Genomic DNA, 17,751 nt, shown 5'->3' on the forward strand with positions numbered 1-17,751 from the left:
TCAAAGTAAAAGCGGACCTCAATGACGTGTCGCACCTATCAGGAAAATAACCCACTTATAACAGATAAATTATGAAAGATGTGTTGTAAAAAAAAAACAAGCATGAAACCTTTAGGCACACATTTATTCATACAAATGCAATTAAAAGAAAACAAACATTTTAGCACCGCAAAACATTCAGTGACTTATATATAGTGTTTACTTGTTTCTAAAAACATTTATAACATAAATGTTTCAGAGTGAAGTGACAGCCAGGATCAGATATTTTGTCACTGATGTTGAAAGTTAAGAGCTAAATAAACAATAATATTAATACCATTGTTAAAATATACAATATATGCTTAAAAATAACAAGAATGTTTTTTAGAACCTTTTTCCTTAATGTTTGTCTGTTCTCTCTTAATGTTTTGAAGGACATTTAGTGTTGCATGTTATTGACTTTCAACCTTCCTTCTCAATTATAAAATGATAAATGATTTACCTCTTTTACAGAAAGCTTTACAAACATTAAAATACAATCAAACAAAGTTTATTGAGTGTAAACAGAGTCTGATATTCCACAAAGCTTGGGTAAAGTTGTGCTTTGATAAATTCCTGTAGAAAAGTAAAATAAAACAAAGAGTTCAGTCACAACCGGAAGTTGTGTTCCTGTTATCACAGCTGGTTTGACGATCCGGAAAAACGCAGAACTGCAGCGAAGCGCGTTGACTGAGAGCGCAGAGCGAAGAGGAGGGAGGAAGATGGGAGTCACTTCTAGCCCATTTATATGACCCACATCTCACCGCAGACACAGATATCATTTAGCCTGCTTTTTGTCCTCCAGGATTTTCATCCACCAACATGTCGGCGTCGGCCGTGTTCATCCTCGACCTGAAGGGAAAGGTAAGTTTGGGACGACTTGTTGGTGGGGAAGTTAACAGCGAGGCACCTGCCGCACACAAGGAAGGACGATCTGAATTAGAGGAAATACCAAAAACTCAGAGATGATTCAATCAAACCGGCATGTTTGGCAACAAGAAGTACAGACGGCTCGTATTTAAAGATCAGAAGTTGCTGAATGAACCTTAATGCTGACTCGGAATCAGACAGGAAGAGAAGGGGAACTTGTCAAACTCGTTTATTCGGTGACACACACACACACACACACACAGACACACACAGACACACACACACACACACGCGCACACAGAGGGCTTGTTCTTGTGCAGCGATGCAGCCCTTATTATTGGTGATGTGTCCTGTTTCAAACTTTGCAGCCCTGACAGGCTACAGCGCATCAATTAAATGGGAGAAAGGTTTCAAAACAGATGTGCAAAAATGGCTCCAACTTAGTCCGCTTTACACATATTGAGCTACAATTAGATGTGGTAGTAGCTGAGACTGATCCTCAGTTATCTACCATGAGCGCTAAGTCTACTGTCTGTCTGTTAGCAAAATATGTCATGAACCAGTGGATGGATTTTAATGAACTTTTCAGAAATTAATCGCTGGATGTTCATCTACAACTGATTAGGTTTTGGGGTCAAGCCAATTCAAGATGGCCGCCACAGCTAACAAACACAAACATGGCTCCAACTCAGTCACGTTTACAGATATTGAGCTAAAATCTGTCGTGGTCGTAGCTGAGAGTCATTCACAATGCATGCTCTGATTTCTTTCATACCTCACAAAATCTCACAATATGACATGAGATTGTTTTCAACATTATTTACAAGGTCTGACCAAAATGGCTGCAGCCTCGCCTCTTTTAGTCTAAATCTCTTTATGAGAGCTGAATGATGACATGCACTCCTCCGAAGACTGCTAGGCCTTTATTTATTTAGTGCTTCAATCATTATTTTAGAAAAAATGCTTAAAAACCATAGCTGTTTGTGTGTTTTTTATCATTTAGATCTGCTGTCAGTGACTTCCTTTCAATTAAAAACTAACCAGTAGTTTCACTTTTTTCATTTCCTGTCAGAAAATAGTGGAAACCTAGAATGTTGGCAGTCAGCTGGGTTTATTTGGTCAACAGTACAAACCCAGTGATGTTTGTTTTGAAGTCAGAAAACCTGGGAAAAAAGGACTGACTCTGTTGAATTCCTGATTTTTATTTATTTATATTTGTTAGAAAGTCCACATTATGTTTAGTTTATCATGATAAGTTCAGAATTTCCTACGTTATTGAACTCACCAAAGATCTACAGACACCCGCTGAACGCTGACTTTTCTTTTTTTCTATTTTTTCCTCTCCTGCGGTAGCGGAGGGAGAATGTTTTACCTGTGTTTATTCAGTTTATCGTGTGTAAATGCCAGAAGACCACATAACTGATACACAACTTATGATGTACATGATGATGATGACTGGAAATTCACCTGTGATCTGGAACTCAATAAATCATTCAAGCTGGAATCTACATCCCGCGTTCTTTAACTCGAATGCACCTCCCATATTCTTGCAGCTCTAAATCTGAACCTTTGGAGACAAAGTGAACCTCTCCGTTTTAATATTTATTTTTTATTCCCCTCATAAGAATCGTTAACAGAAAGTCGTATTGCTTCCAGAATTGTCTCTGTCGATCCTTTTATCTAGTCCTAAGCAAGCCAAATTAAAGATGTCTGAGCTTCATCCATTTTCACAATTTTCTGACATTTACAGACTGCCCGATTGATCCAGAAAGTACCTGTCAGTTTAAACGATGATTAAACATTCCTGAAGTCACTGGAAGGGCAGGGACACGAACTGCTGAGTAGCCTTATCTGCTTGACAAGAAAGCCCATCGGGGAGCAGGACCAGGATGCCTGATGGTTCAGATTAAAGGTTTTCTCTTTTGCCATCTCTGCCCTCAGGCTAGTTAGTAGTGCTTCACCATTTAGTCTCACTCTGCCTCTGGCTATGTCCTGATCAGACAAGGTCCTCTAATACAGCTGTGGATTGTAGTTGTAATTAAAACAAGAGTGCAGATCAGGGTGATCTATTCGAAGTGGCTCCGTACATAAAAATGATCATTTAGGTCATCTTGGAGACAGAAACACAAGGCAGTAACGAACACGTAGACAAACCACTTCATCGTTTAACCCTCCTGAAGCCCTCGTCTCTGAAGACAGAAGGAGAAGCCCCTGTAACTTCAGCTCCATTTGACCCGAAGGCCACGGGCGGGTTAAAAACACCACCTCCACCTCCTCAGCTCTGCCCCTTTACCGTCGGACCTGCTGGGCACCAGTCGGCACACATGGCTGCCTGCTGGGTCAGGCTGCATCCATCGAAATGTCAAACCTTTGAAATCTGCATCCCATCATGTACTCCCACAGCTTCTCAACGGGACTGTTAATAAGTGAGCGCGCTCAGGCTGAAGTTCTGGGCTGTCGTGAGAAATGGCAGCCGCTTTCAGCTGAACGATGTGGTCAGAAGCTTTTACCTCATTTAAAGACAAGCTACATGATTTCCACATTTCTGATGATGAATAATGAGCAAATACATCCTTACACTAAATGAATTTAAATGATAATAACATTTCCATTTTGTACACATGCTTTCTTGTTCCATACTTCTCAAACAAAGGTGTGAAACTACATTCAGCTTAAAAGTATACCTTTTTGTTGGTTTCTAAATCCTGTTTTTCTGCCTGAGAATGGAAGGTTTTCTCCCTGACTGACACATTTTGATCAGCTTGACTTGTAGCCATGCTAACTGCGTGGCTTCTGAGACAGAAATGTCAGGCTGCCGGCTGGAGCTTCTCTCAGTTTCCGGGTAAAACGACGTCTGAACTGAAACTCAGTGGTTTCTATCAAATTGTGCGCTGACATTCATGGGCCCCAGAGGAGTTCTCATTACCCCGCAGATGCCCTGATTTCTTGTCCTTCCATTTTGTGTCAAATTCTGAATTGATCCAATAGTTTGGTTTGTGACAAAACATTTGACATAATTAAATCAATTAGAAAACTTAAGACATTTTAAGTTGGACCTTTTAACCCACACGTGTCAAACTCAAGGCCTGCGGGCCAGATCCGGCCCTCTGTAACGTTTCATCCGGCCCTCCAGTCTGGGACAGATCGAGTCTCTGATTCTTATTTTGCTTAAAAAAACTGAGCCTAATTAGTGAAGTTTTCTACTGACAGTGACTTAGAAGCCAACAATATATAGTTTTAATTTCTGTATGATCAGGTTTTTGTTGATGGCTTTTTAAAAAAATCAGTTTTAATGTTAAAAAATTAATTTAAAAGCTGAGTGAGGCGTAAGAAATGACTGCTAATGATGTGCTTTTTGAAGTTTGATCTATTTGTCTGTTCATTAAAGTATGTTTGCTCTAAATTCTGTATAATCTGTAACTGGGAAAAGGTCATTGATATTTCTATATGAATAAGTTGACATAATGCATCTAAAACCAGGGTTAATTTATGTAATTTTTAATGAATATTGATCGTGATTGGCCATTGGCTTGGACCAAATATTTAATTTTGTCCCCCTTGCGTCACTGGGTTTGACACCCCTGGTTTAACCTTTAATATAGCACTGTTTGCAGTCTGCTAACAGGTTAATATCACTGACTGTAGAGAAGACGTTGTGTCCATTAATGATGTGAAATAGTTGCAGCTGACCAACTCTGTGATGCTCTTTTCACATTTACAAGTCAGCTCCAGTTGGTATGAACTCTGCAGCTTTGTGTCCTGTGATCACACTGATATTAGGCTGATTTGAACCGTGTTTTGTTTTCCGAAGTGTTGACGGGTGATGCAAACTGACATTAGCGTTGCTGGGATTTCTGTTTGACTCCGGGCCCGACTCCCCAATGAGGGTTTTCTGGTTCCTGTTTGCTTTGAGGTCAGCAGAGAGGCTCTTATTGATTTCTCCCACTGGATTCAGTCGCTCATAGCTGTGTCTGTCCCAGTAACAAATCCCCTCGAAATGCCCACTGAAGTTTTCTCTCGGTGAGTTTGATTTTAAAGCCCATCATTTAGTTTTGGTAAAACAACAAAAAGGCCTTTAAGAAGGTTCTATTCTTCAACTTTAGAAAGTTTCCTGTGCTTCTTGAAAGGAAAATTTGGTTTTGAATGCTACTAAATTATTCATTCTGATTTTATTTTATGCACATTGCAATAAGTTTTTTTTTTTTTTTGGTACCATTTTTAGGTCTCATTTACATTTTCATTTCTTTTCATACTAAAACTATTTGTTCACACTCTGAAAATTCCCTTTTCTTTTCTTTTTTATTAAAAGTACTTTGAGATATTTGTCAGTTATCAATGTTATAATAAATCAGAACTCAGAAACAGGATGTTTTGTGGCTCAATTTGGGAAAAAAGCCTCACTTTTATACTGTATTTTAATGAGACCTGGTAGAGGGTACGTAGTTTGGCTTTGGGGCATGCATTATGTTTACTGTTTGTGTGAGGTGCTGTGTTTGATGTGTTCTGCCTCAGCTGAATATGCACACCTTTTTTTTTATTTGACACATTTTTGAATCAACTTGACACGACTGTGATGTTTTGATTCTGACATATCCTGAAGTTGAAGCAGTTGTATCCTCAGGTCACGTTTGTGGTTACAGTCAGCTAAGCTTTAATTGTCACATGTTTAGTTATAAAACAGAGAAATGGCTAACTAAAACTTGTCTTCAGCTAACTGTTGTGTTGATGGTTATATATGTGTTGTCAGGGTTAATGCAGACCTGCAGGCTGATAGTTGACTCCAAAGAGAACCTTGATTGATCTTCGAGTAAAATGTTTGAAGCATAAATCAGTAGATATTGGTTATTATGCCTTTTGGTGCTTTTAGCCAGTATTTTGATAGTTTTAGCTTAAGTTTAGGTTTAGGATTTTAGTTTTTAGCTGGCGTTCTTCTTCTTTTAGCTTTAAAAACTCACTTTCAGCTTCTTCAGCAGTCATTCAGCTCTCAGCATTCACGCTACATTTTTGCAGAAAAATGCAGTTTTTCTAGTCGGTTTAATCTTTATTTTCTGTTTTACTGACAATGTAGGTATGCTCCAGTAATGTGTGTCTTGATAGTTTCATAAATAATTATCTAAAACATTTAATTTGTGCTTTCATGGTTTGTTATTTGTATTCATCGTTGACATCTTGTTCATGGCTGTGATGGTTTACTCGTGAATTTTAAACCAACACAAACAGTTTAACTGTTGATTAAAAACAACCAGATTTTTGATTTGTATCATTTATTTCTACCAGTTCTCTCCCCTTCATGTCCTGAACACAGTTATATAGAGATGTTTCCACACGAGCACTGTGGAGGAATTACCAAACACAGCAGTGAAAGGTGGTGACTGATCCTCCTCTTCAAATACTTTATAGAATAACATTTTGAAGGTTATGTTTTTCTATTACAGTTTGGTTTCACAACTACAAAGTACAAGTCTGGACACCTTCCCCCCTGGGGCTAATGGTGTTGGAGCTCTTTTTGATACAATAATCCATCTATATCTCATTTTCTCTATCCGGCGACCTCTGACCCTTTCGCTCTGTGGTTTCCATCTTCTCTCACAGCACCTGAGCATTGGCCTGTCCACATCCTCAGATTACTTTACTTTGCTGGAATGTCCTTTTTATGTCTTATTTCCTCCTTCCTTTGTTTCATCTGTCCATGTGTGACCTCTGCACAACAAACTGCTCTATTATAGAAGGAGGGAAGCTGTGTGTGTGTGTGTGTGTGTGTGTGTGTGTGAAGCTTTTCTCTACTTCCTGAATTCAGACTATATGTTTCAATTTCACAATCACAATGTGTGTGATTTCTGAACCAAATGATGTAAACTAGAGCATAGATTGGTTTGTGTCTGTCCTGGATGTCATGACCAAAATTAAATTAAACCTTTCTTTGAAGGATTGCATGTCACCCACTGCCTTTCATGCAGAGTTTTAGACTAAGATCATCTTATACTGAGAAATGACAGAGTAGCCTTTTTGGTCAAACCTTGAAATTAACGTTTTGCACGATTTCATGCGATAGTGCGAGATGTCACACTCAGACTGTGTTGTAAATGACTCTCAGCTACTAATAAACCAGACTTTAGCTCAATATCTGTAAAACTGACTAAGTTATAGTCTTTTTTATTTATTTTTTATGTCAGTTGGCAGCCTTATTAAATCTGGCTGACTCCAAAAGGTAATCAGTTGTAGATGTTTCATCTTTCTGCAGGTTTTACTAAGATCTGCCCAATGGTTCATGAGATACTTTGGTTATAGACAGACACACACACACACACACACACACACACACACACACACACAAATACCCTGAGAGGGATGTGTGACCTGTCCACAGTGCTATACAATTAAAGTAAACAGATTAAATTAAATACAGTTAAAACAAATCTGTTTTAGTTTCTCATTACTGAGCTCAAATAAAGTACAGTTTATAGCCCTTTATGATTCTTATTAATTGTAAATAATTAATATCACAATTCTTAAAAAAAGGTTGGATAAATGATAAGGATAAATAAATAAATCTTTCAGTACATACTTTTTGTTTTAACTCTAATTGATATTTTATGTTTCTGTGCACATATCCCCATCTTCCATCATTCAATGCTTTCTTTATGTTTAATCTTTTGTTTAACTGCTAAGTATAAGGGGTCAAAAACAACCACCTTTTATGAGAAATGAAATGGAAATATTATTGATATCCAGAAAACTTATCTGACTCTGGATTATTGCATGTCTGAACTTTTACCCCTTATTTTCCTGAAGTAATAGTTTCAGTGTGGTTTCTTCGAATCGTTGACCCTGATGACCTTGTGAACTTTGCCAGAGTCTGCTCTCTTTCTTCTTCTATGTCAAGTCATTCATCATTCATGCTGAGATATCCATCAGTCCATTAAGGCTACAAAGAAGAGCTTCAAGTCTGAAACACAGTTTGCACATTTTCTTGGGAGATAAGCCTGGAGAGGTTACAGTTCTTTTTGTCTCCCAATAGTTGCGGAAACATTTTTAAGCTCGAGTGCAGATTTGATATCTCAGCCAAAGCTATAAATCTTTAATGGCTGGTTTCTCTGTAATATCTCTCTCTCTCTTTCCTCTTTATATGATCTGTCCAGGTTTTGATTTGCCGTAATTACATGGGGAACATGGACATGAATGAGATTGACCACTTCATGCCCATCCTGATGAAGAGGGAGGAAGATGCTGAAATGACGCCACTGGTCAGCCGCGGCTCAACACACTTCCTGTGGATCAAACACAGCAACCTTTACTGTATCCAATAAGAGTTCAGTTTTGAATCATTAGAAGAAGCCGTCACTGTAGATGCTCTGAAGTTCCAGCGTCGCAGCCTGATTCACAGTTCCACTTTAAACCTTAAAGCCTTCCTGTCAGTTTTGTGCAAGTATAATGTAAATACTGTTTTATCTTCCTTAAACAGATCCAGGAGGGGGATTTTTTTCTAAGTTTTTTCAGTGTCTGTTTTTACGCAGCATGAATCACAGTCAGTGATATTCTTTGTTCTGCTCAGTATATTCCCCCATTTTCTTCTGTGAGATTGTGGAGTCAGACTTCCCAGCACATCATTAATTCAGCACCATGCTGCAGTTTGTGAGTAACTACTCCAACAGCTGAGCTGTTTTACCTCCCTGTAGCCATGTTGTTAATTGCTCATGAATCTGATGGTTTCTGGTAACTTTAGTGCATGCGGCGTGCAGTTTAGGGCTGCTCTTTTTGGGCAAAGACTGAAACATCTCTACATGTGTTTCTTCTCAAGTCATTTTCTCTTAAATTGGAGATATACAGTTTTTTTTCTTAACAAATGTTTTTGCAGTGGTGGCAATGACTAAGAAGAATGCCAATGCTGCTCTTGTATACTCCTTCCTTTATAAAATAGTACAGGTAAGTCTGATGTAATTTTGTAGTTCAGCTCTTTAACTCGACTCAGGTTTTAGACATCTAGACTCTGGATGTTTGGATTTGTTGTTAAAAATGTTCTACATTTTGCAGTTTGACTACATTCACTTTCAGTATTTAGCATTTTTTATCTTGGAAAGTTGTTTTTTTATTTTTGTGTTTGAACATAAATTGTAATATTTTCCTGTGACTATTTTTGCAACAAAAAATATTAAAAAGCAGCTGAAGAAGTTGCAAATCCTGTTGTAGACATAAATAAGACAGATACATCTTATTTTTGTCTGTAGGTATTTAAGGAGTACTTTAAGGAGCTGGAGGAAGAGAGCATTCGGGACAACTTTGTTACTGTGTATGAGCTGATGGACGAAGTGATGGACTTTGGATTCCCCCAGACAACAGAGAGCAAGATCCTACAAGAGTAAGAAAACTAACACCCAACCTGTGAAGCCCTTAGAGCAATAAGGAATGATGTTAAAACAGATTTGCTCCAGGTTGGTGGTCTTGAAAACATGAGGGATAATCTTGACAAACTTCAAGCTGAAGTTGTTTTAGAGCAGATGACGTATTTATGTTAAATAAAACTTGCCACAATGTTTTTGTTAACATCTTTTTGCAGTATTTTTAAGCAAAATAAGGTTTAAATCATGCTTATTCACATCACAGAATGGTTTATTAACCACCTGGACAGACATGAAAACTTGAAACAATCAAAAAGTGCACACTTTGGTTTAAAAGTCCTACACAGACAGGGTGTGGGTGTGTCTGATAATGATGCTGACTGAACTGATATTCTGCTCAAAATGAATTCATTGAGCATCAATCTTTGTAGTAACTTTATCTGAGAAAGAATGAAGTCTGCAAACCTCGCTGTTGCATGGTTGTAGATCCTCACAATACCAATCAACTCTGTGCACCTCCATTAAATACATGCTTATATTCTGATATCAGTAATGTGGTTCTTCAGTTCACTGAGTGTAAATCTGATTGTTTGAGCTGTTGTTTAAATCCTTCAACATCTGGGGTGCTGTGTTGAACTGCATTCTTTTCAAAAGCGGAATAATTATTGAGTTTATCTGAAACCTCTTACATCCAGGAACAATGATTTCTAGGTGTCTGAAACACAAGAAGATGGCACAGTTTGATATCTCAAGGCTATCTTAATATAGTAATCATATTTATAACATTGCAGTGATAATTATAAAATTTGATTTGATTTTTATTGTTATTATTTTTAAACATCAGGCTGATGTGTAGCTAAGGTTAAACTTTCAAACCCCTTGAAACCAATAACTGCTCCACTTCAGTCTATTTTTCATTCCAGCCATGTTTGTTTAGGTGATGCTTGTATTATCCACAGGGTAAAATGTGTAAGTTTCAATTAACAGCTTTTTATTTTATGATGCAAGTATGTAGCAGAGAGGAAATCAGAGCATATAATAATTGGGCTTGAAATGCTGTGGGTGTCAGTTTTAAGTAAAGTTTAAATTAATGGCAGAGTTTTACTCTGTGAGTAAAATGAAACAGCTTTGCCATTAGTTCCAGCAGTGTTTTGTGTTCTGGATGAGCGCAGCGTTGTGTTTAACCCTCCTCCTGCGTTCTCAAAGAGGCATTTGTTCCCAGGAAAAGGATCAACTTTCACTCTGGAGCCTGCAGTAAAAGTAAATGGACTCACTGTCCACTCAATACTCTGCTTTTTAATAATAATGAGCGTTAAACTTGTAACATTCACATTTACCAAGTATACTGTTACCTGTTTTTTATTTTGTTTGTATTATTATTCCTGTGGAGTTATTGGGCTTTAATAGAGTCTTGAATTACCCCTCATTTCTTTATCATGTCCCTTCATCATATTTTGCTTTCAAAGAGCCACATGTTGTGAAGGAGTTTCATCATTATTTATAATGATCTTTCTCTGAACATTGACTGTGTTTTTAATCATTTTCAGTCCAGTACCTGACCCTTCAGAGGAAGTTTTTTGTTTGTTTGCTTTTTAAGCATCTTAACTGATCTATTAAAAAAAGGTTTCTAAATTCAAGGGATGAAACAGTGTTGTGTTTACACACAACAGACAATTTAGCAAAGAACCCATTTTAAATGAAATCTTCAAGTACTTGTGTCACAAAGACACAGTTTGTTCCCTATCTGGACTAAATCAATGAAAAATAGTAAAATTAACAGAGTTTGACAGACATGAAATGCTTTTTAGCATCAGCTAGGCTATTTTCAAATAGCTATTACCTGAAAACTTGGAATGTGGTAGATTATCAGCTGAAGGATGATGCGTCTCTCAGTTAGTGTCAGGTCTTTACTGGATCTTTTTTTCTTCAGGTACTCTTGCTGTCGATATTGTTTTGTTTCATCTCATGTAGTCCTCCACTTGTTTTCTAAGTGTCCATGATATGCAGACATGCTCATGACCAGACTGAAAATGTCCAAAAAAGCAGCGTAAGTCCAAAGAAAAGCCAAGAGGACAACTTATCGAGACCACTTTAACAGATTACAATAAATTTGAGCTCCTTAGAAGCAATGTGTGAAACAGTAGGGGTGATTTTAAACATCTACACAGTAATGTATGTTTTGCTGTTTTTCCGTTGAATCTTGGCTTTGGATATGTGTGTTTGAAAGTGTAAAATGTGTGTGTTTTCTGTGTCTGAATAGTGGTGATAATCACCAGGCTCCTATTGGCACTTAAACACAGTGACACCGTCAGCTGGACAGAGTTAAGGCTCTCAGGAAGAAAAGCCCCACTCTTCTCCTCTCCAAGGAGACACACAGCCAACGTCTCTGCTGCACACACACACACACACACACTCACATCCCAGCAGACACTAGACACAAACATTCACTGTGTCTGTCTCTGGAGTTTAGTCCAGTTCTCTAACCTTTTCATGACCCAGCTATAATTAAAACACTGTTGTTAACTTGCCCTGCTAAACTGCTTACCTGATAGGAGTGTAAATGTGCTCGTGTGTGTGTGTGGGTGGATGCAAGTGAGTCTGTGATGTTGCATATGCACATACATTTGTATATCTTTGTACTCTTCTGCATATATGCATGATTCATTTATTTACTTTGCAGCAAACCATAAGTCATTTTGGGCTATTTTACTTTGTAAGATAAAGACTGTTTAATAAAACAGAGACAAACCCACATATTGTGTGCTTGTTTCTGCTACTGTTATGCTAATCTGTCACTTTAGTGCCAAACTTGCTTCCAGATCCCTTCATTAGCATTTCTGAGGAGAATCGGGGCAACACAACAACCCAACGTCGACCCCAACCCTCATTTGTCACAGACTTTCATCTCTCAGCTCTCGCAGACATTCCCACTTGTCAGCAGGCATTCGGGGCCCTGTAGGTGGGAAGAATTGGGACAGAAAACAAGGGAAAATCTCTTGCCTTAATCTGTCAATCAATCTTAAACTTGTTTGTTCAGCCCTCTTTGTTGTTGACACGTAAAAAGAGTTGTGTATTTGATGGGAAAACAAGAGCTCTCTGTTAGGATTGTTTGTTTCATCAGCAGGAATCGACAGCCTTCATGGGTCATGACACTTGGTGTGTGTTCAAACAGTTAAATCAGTTCAGGGCGCCCACACTTGGCAGTTTTATTGTAACTGTAGGTTAAATGTCAACAGACAGCCATCACGCAAATTAGCTTTTCATTTTGGCTTTACGGGTCTTTTCATCTGGTCGCAGCTTATTGTTTTGCTGTCTGGCTCCGAGGTTATTGTTTCGTTTTGCTTTCTCTTTACTCAGAGAGTTATTGTTTGGGCAACCAACCAGATGTTTCCTTCAGAAGTTAGCAGCAATCAAAACAGGGCTATAAAGGAATACTGTACTGAAACGATAGTGATTCAAACAGTACAGATCAACGAACACACGCATGGACACTGGCAAAAACATAATCGGTGAGGAAAAGAATAATAGTTTGGTTCAGGCGTTTAAAAGTCAACAGGAACAGGCTTCAGATGATTTCCTTTCTGTTTATAGGTGACAAAATTATTCCTGTTGTCTGAGATATTGCTCGTGAAGATGCTTTTTGGAGAAAGTCAAACAGTTTAGATGTTTGACTCTTAAACAGAAGAGAGAAGAGACAATCACTGTGTCTGTAAATCTGTTTCAGCTTCTCATTGAGTAAGAAACTGGTACTTTTACACCACCTTTTACTTTAAACCCAACCTTCTTTGAAGCAGGCTCAGTTTCAGCGTAGGTTACCATGGTGATTCAGTTCAGAAATGAGCAAACGAGTTTCATGACATGGAGAACCCAGAGTTAAATCTGAAGATACCTCACTAAGCTACTAAATCCTGCTTTGTAGTTCAGGCCCCAGGTCAGGGAGAGGAGACTGCTGCAGGAAGAGCGCTTCCATCACTGTTTTGTGTGCGAGTCAGTGTTTGAAATGAATGGAGTTTGTTTAAAGCAGATCAGAAGCTTGTGGCTGCAGAACATCTGCATCTGATCCTTTTTGTGAATATTTGCCAAGTCTCCCCTGAAAGTTCAAGTTCAGGGCAACAGCACACGTTCAGTCCCTTCGTTTGTAATGAAGGGACTGAGGTACCATTTGTTTAATTAGCCATGTCATGATATGCTGGTTTATGAAATGTCATTAACTGTAAATACATAAGAGTTAATGTTTGTATTACTTAATTTCCTCTTCTGATGGTGATAGGAGGAGTACGCAGTGATGACATGCAGACGCTTGGATAAAAACAGACCAGGTCACATGATGTTTATCTAAGTAGAGCTGCTTTTTATTCTCATGACACATCATTATTTCTCCCTGGAGTTCAAAGACTAAAACAAATCAGCTCACTTAGACATGAAGTAACCCAATGTGCAATCATTTTTTTTTTTTAGATTTTCACAAGAGAATGGGGTGAACTGATTTACTGATTTACTCAAATCAGTGGATCACATTTATTTTTATTTCTGAAGAACCTGTTTCACCTTGCATCAGTAAAGCATAAATCTTTATTTTTGTTGTTGTTTAAATTTTAAATTTGACTTTCTTTTTTGCAGAATGTTTCATAAGTCAAACTGTACACAGGTTGTGTGTCCAGGCTGCTCTCTTGAACGAGGAACAGGTCAGGGTTCACGACTGTCTGGACCTTCAGTAACATCAACATTCCTTACAGTAGCTTCGTCAAACACAAAGTGGGCTCCCTGCTCTGCCTGTCCTCTTAGAAATCTACGTATGCCTGCAGATCTTTACCCCATCATCTTCTTTGCAAGGCAAATTCACTGTTTTGATTTCAAACCTGAGCACTTAGATTTGTTGTGAAAAGAACAGCACAGAGTTGATCACATGCTTACTTTTCCCCAAACTCTTCTGTATACGAAAAAAATAATAATTTAAAACAAATTTACCATTAAAACTTCAATTTTTTTCTTTTTCTCTCTTCATTTTAAAAGAGAATTGTCGCAATAGAAGATAAATTTAAACAAAGCTTAGTTAAAACCCAGTAATCTAGTTATTACACAGACTGACCCTAGTTGGACAGGTGATGCACAGCAGCTGCTCTATGGCTCCAAAATTCTGTTATTTTCCTAAATCTACAGATTGAGTTTTTAAATGTAAACACATTAAAGCTCTTGTAGTGTTTCTTCATGACTCATCAGTTTTGAAAACACTTTTGTTTGGTTTATTTACTGAAGCTCAGCTTTATATAATCCAACAAACGCACCCGGCCCATTATTATCCATGACCACAGTCACAATGGTTTTATGTAAATTTCTGTTTTCCAATTATGTCCATGAATAGTTATCCTGCTAAAAAAACCCAAAGCTCCTTTAATTCATTAACGCCAGAGTAACTCATTTATTGGAAGTCATGAGGTGGGATTAATGCCTTTGAGAGGTTTAGTTCAAGTCGCCAGAAAACTCCCAACCTTTTTGTTGCCATCGCCCATTTAGATTACTTTTTTGTTTCTTTTATTTCTAGATTAGAGTCTTTTAAATATCAGATTATATTTTACCTGTGCGGCTGTTTGTCATTCAGCCTCTTTAAACACCCTAATGAGGGCTTTGGTCATTATTTGTTGCTCTCAGGTGATGAATGGACTTCATTCCCACTCAGCAGGACGCAGCTGGAACTTTTTAAATCCTTTTCTCTGTTCTTGTCCCTTTCAGGTACATCACCCAGCAGGGTCATAAACTCGAGGTTGGCGCACCTCGACCCCCGGCCACTGTCACCAACGCTGTGTCCTGGAGGTCAGAGGGCATCAAGTACAGGAAGAACGAGGTTTTCATGGATGTTATAGAGTCAGTAAATCTGCTGGTGAGGATAATGTTTGCTTTGTTCATATTACACCTAAATAAACACACAGTTCTTCTATATTTAGATTATGTTTCATGTTTTTCACAAGTGCACCAAGCTGCAAGAACCGATACAGAACAAACACAAAACACTTAAAGGGGGCCAATAAGAGCATTTCTTTTGTGTTTATTTGATATTTTATTATCCTGTATTATTCATTATTTATAATATTTGTGTTTTTTCAAGCAGTTATTTAGAAATAAAATGTTCAGGGTGTGATTTTAAGGCTACAAGGGTGTGTTTGTATTAATATCATCACTCTTTTATCCAGTTTTCTTCTTTCCTTGAAACAATTACTGAGAAAATGTCAATAATCACCATTTCTGTGTTATACCAGTTGCATCAGTAATGTGTATTTTTATTGTGCTTTGCTAGAAATTAAGCATTCCAAGTTTGTCAGTATTTTTTAGTTTTACTTATTGTGTTTTTTTTTGCTATTATTATGCTTATTTTAGCTTTTACCTATGGTCTTATTACTTTTAGCTACTGTTTTGCGGATTTTAGCTTCTGTTTTATTTTAACAATTCTTTCTTCAGCAGAAAATTCCTTTTCTCAAGTTACCATTTTTAACTTATGTAGATCCTAAAACTCTCACTTTTCCAGAGAGTAAAACTGTTGAACTTGCATGATGGAGATGAAATATCTATGATAGAACGTAAACAAACACATCTTCCATTAAACGTTCTGATTTGGGTGTTTTGTGTCCTGTAGGTGAGTGCTAACGGCAGTGTCCTGCGCAGTGAAATAGTGGGGAGCATCAAGCTGAAAGTGGTCCTGTCGGGAATGCCAGAACTTCGACTGGGCCTCAACGACAAAGTGTTGTTTGAGATCACAGGCAGTAAGTAAAAGTCTATTCATGCATCAACAGAACAATAATAAAGGCAGTGAGCAAAAGCAAAATCACCCTTTCAAAAGGTGATCCTTTATATACATCCTCTTTTTATAACTTCCTAAAATAACTAACATGTTTCCTTTCATTGTCTGTTGTGTGTTGCTTAAATTTGATGATCTCAAGTTGTCAACATTTTACACAGACTGACATTTGGGATCTTATAAACCATCTCTGTATTTTTAAATTCATTTTTAACTTTTAAATAAAATATGTGCTAGTTAATTTCCGAGCCAAGTGCTGCTCACACTCACCTTGAACTCACCCTCACATCTAATCTCCTCTTTCTGTCTGAATCCCATGTGTAGCTAATATCCTTCCTCCACCTCCCCCCTCTCTGCCAACAGTTTTTTTCGTCATTCTTTTCCACAGTTACATCTTCCCTTGTCTGTTCCTGCACATTCTCCTCTTCCATCTCCTTCCTCTCTCCTCCTTAGCCTAAGTTTTTTTTCAGCACCCCTTCAGTTCCTCACTGAAGAGGGAAGGCTCCATCACTGCCTGCCTCTGAGATAATCCTCACCTCGGGCTACAGCCCTGCAGATGAAAGGTGAGGGTCTGAGGCTGTCCGGTGTTTGCAGCCCACAGCCTCCCCCGCCTGCTGCGCGTAGCAATGTGGGAAACAACATATCCACAGAAATGCTGATCAGGAATAATGATCAAACACACCGGTCAATACAAACACACACTCACACTGAATATTAATGGAAATATTACGCTTCCTCTCATCTTTGGTAGCTATACTTTTTTACATATCATTTATAAGTGTTCTGTGTTCTCCTTGCATGGTTTTCTCTTTTTTATCTTATCTGGTTGCAGCCAAAGACTGAAAAAGAGTATAAATCATTTAATGCTGCCCTCTGCTGACAGAAGTCCTGAACTGCCACAACAGGGATAAGTTTATTTATTAACCTTTATTTACCCAGGCAAGTCCCACTGAGATCACAGATCTCTTTTTCAAGGAAGGCCCGGGTCTGAAGGCAGCCTAACATGCATGTTTTTAGACTGTGTGAGGAAACTCCTGCAAACATGAGGAGAACATGCAAACTCCACACAGAAAGACCCCGGATCTAACCCGGGGGTTTGAACAGTGCTAACCACTACCCCATAACCTTTAAATTACTTACTCATTTAGATCTGTTTTATTTAATTGCTGTCTCCCTTAAAAAGGATATTCAAGCCAAACTAGGGAAAGTGACTTTTGAGTTTCTAAAGGTGAATGAATCAGAACTGGGTGGACGATTTAAGCTGAGGATTGTAAAATTCTTTATCACTTCTATGTTTGTTTGATATTATCTCAGTTTAACATCTTATCCATCAGAAGTTTAAAGAGTAGGTGACCGTTTTGTAATTTTTTGTTATATTTCTTTCCTTGTTTTTCCGGTTGCTCCCTTCTGCAGGGGTCACCACAGTGACGATTTTTGCCAATTATTTTATGCCAGATTCCTTCCTGACGCAGCCTGGGCTTGAACCCACAGCCTCAGGATTGTGAAACTGCGGCTTTATCTTGTTATGTTTCAAATGACAGCCACAAAATGAAATGAGCAGACATGTTGCTCACAATCAGATTAAACTGACAGACATAAATTTGAACATTTTAGAAGATTTAACAGTTCCTTTGGTGACGCAAAGAACAATAAGATGCATTGGACTTCTTTGAAATATGATTGCCGACAGGTTTCTTGTGACAGACAGAAAAGATTAGGTTCCATCTGTCAGCGGCT

The 17,751-nt window shown here is 38.1% G+C and overlaps 1 protein-coding gene across 1 annotated transcript in view; it reads left to right on the forward strand.

Moving 5' to 3' along the window:
- Positions 1-677: 677 nt before the first annotated feature.
- The window catches only part of ap1m3 (adaptor related protein complex 1 subunit mu 3), a 28,761-nt gene continuing 11,687 nt past the window's right edge, over positions 678-17,751 (forward strand). The window contains exons 1-6 of the mRNA XM_017420578.3: positions 678-882; positions 8,028-8,184; positions 8,744-8,811; positions 9,114-9,244; positions 14,955-15,102; positions 15,853-15,979. Of these exons, the coding sequence (XP_017276067.1) occupies positions 841-882; positions 8,028-8,184; positions 8,744-8,811; positions 9,114-9,244; positions 14,955-15,102; positions 15,853-15,979 (673 nt within the window). The 5' untranslated portion in view covers positions 678-840. The remainder of the gene's footprint in view (positions 883-8,027; positions 8,185-8,743; positions 8,812-9,113; positions 9,245-14,954; positions 15,103-15,852; positions 15,980-17,751) is intronic.

The sequence above is a fragment of the Kryptolebias marmoratus genome, linkage group LG24 (genome assembly GCF_001649575.2).
Source record: "Kryptolebias marmoratus isolate JLee-2015 linkage group LG24, ASM164957v2, whole genome shotgun sequence".
In the NCBI taxonomy this organism is placed as follows: Eukaryota; Metazoa; Chordata; class Actinopteri; order Cyprinodontiformes; family Rivulidae; genus Kryptolebias; species Kryptolebias marmoratus.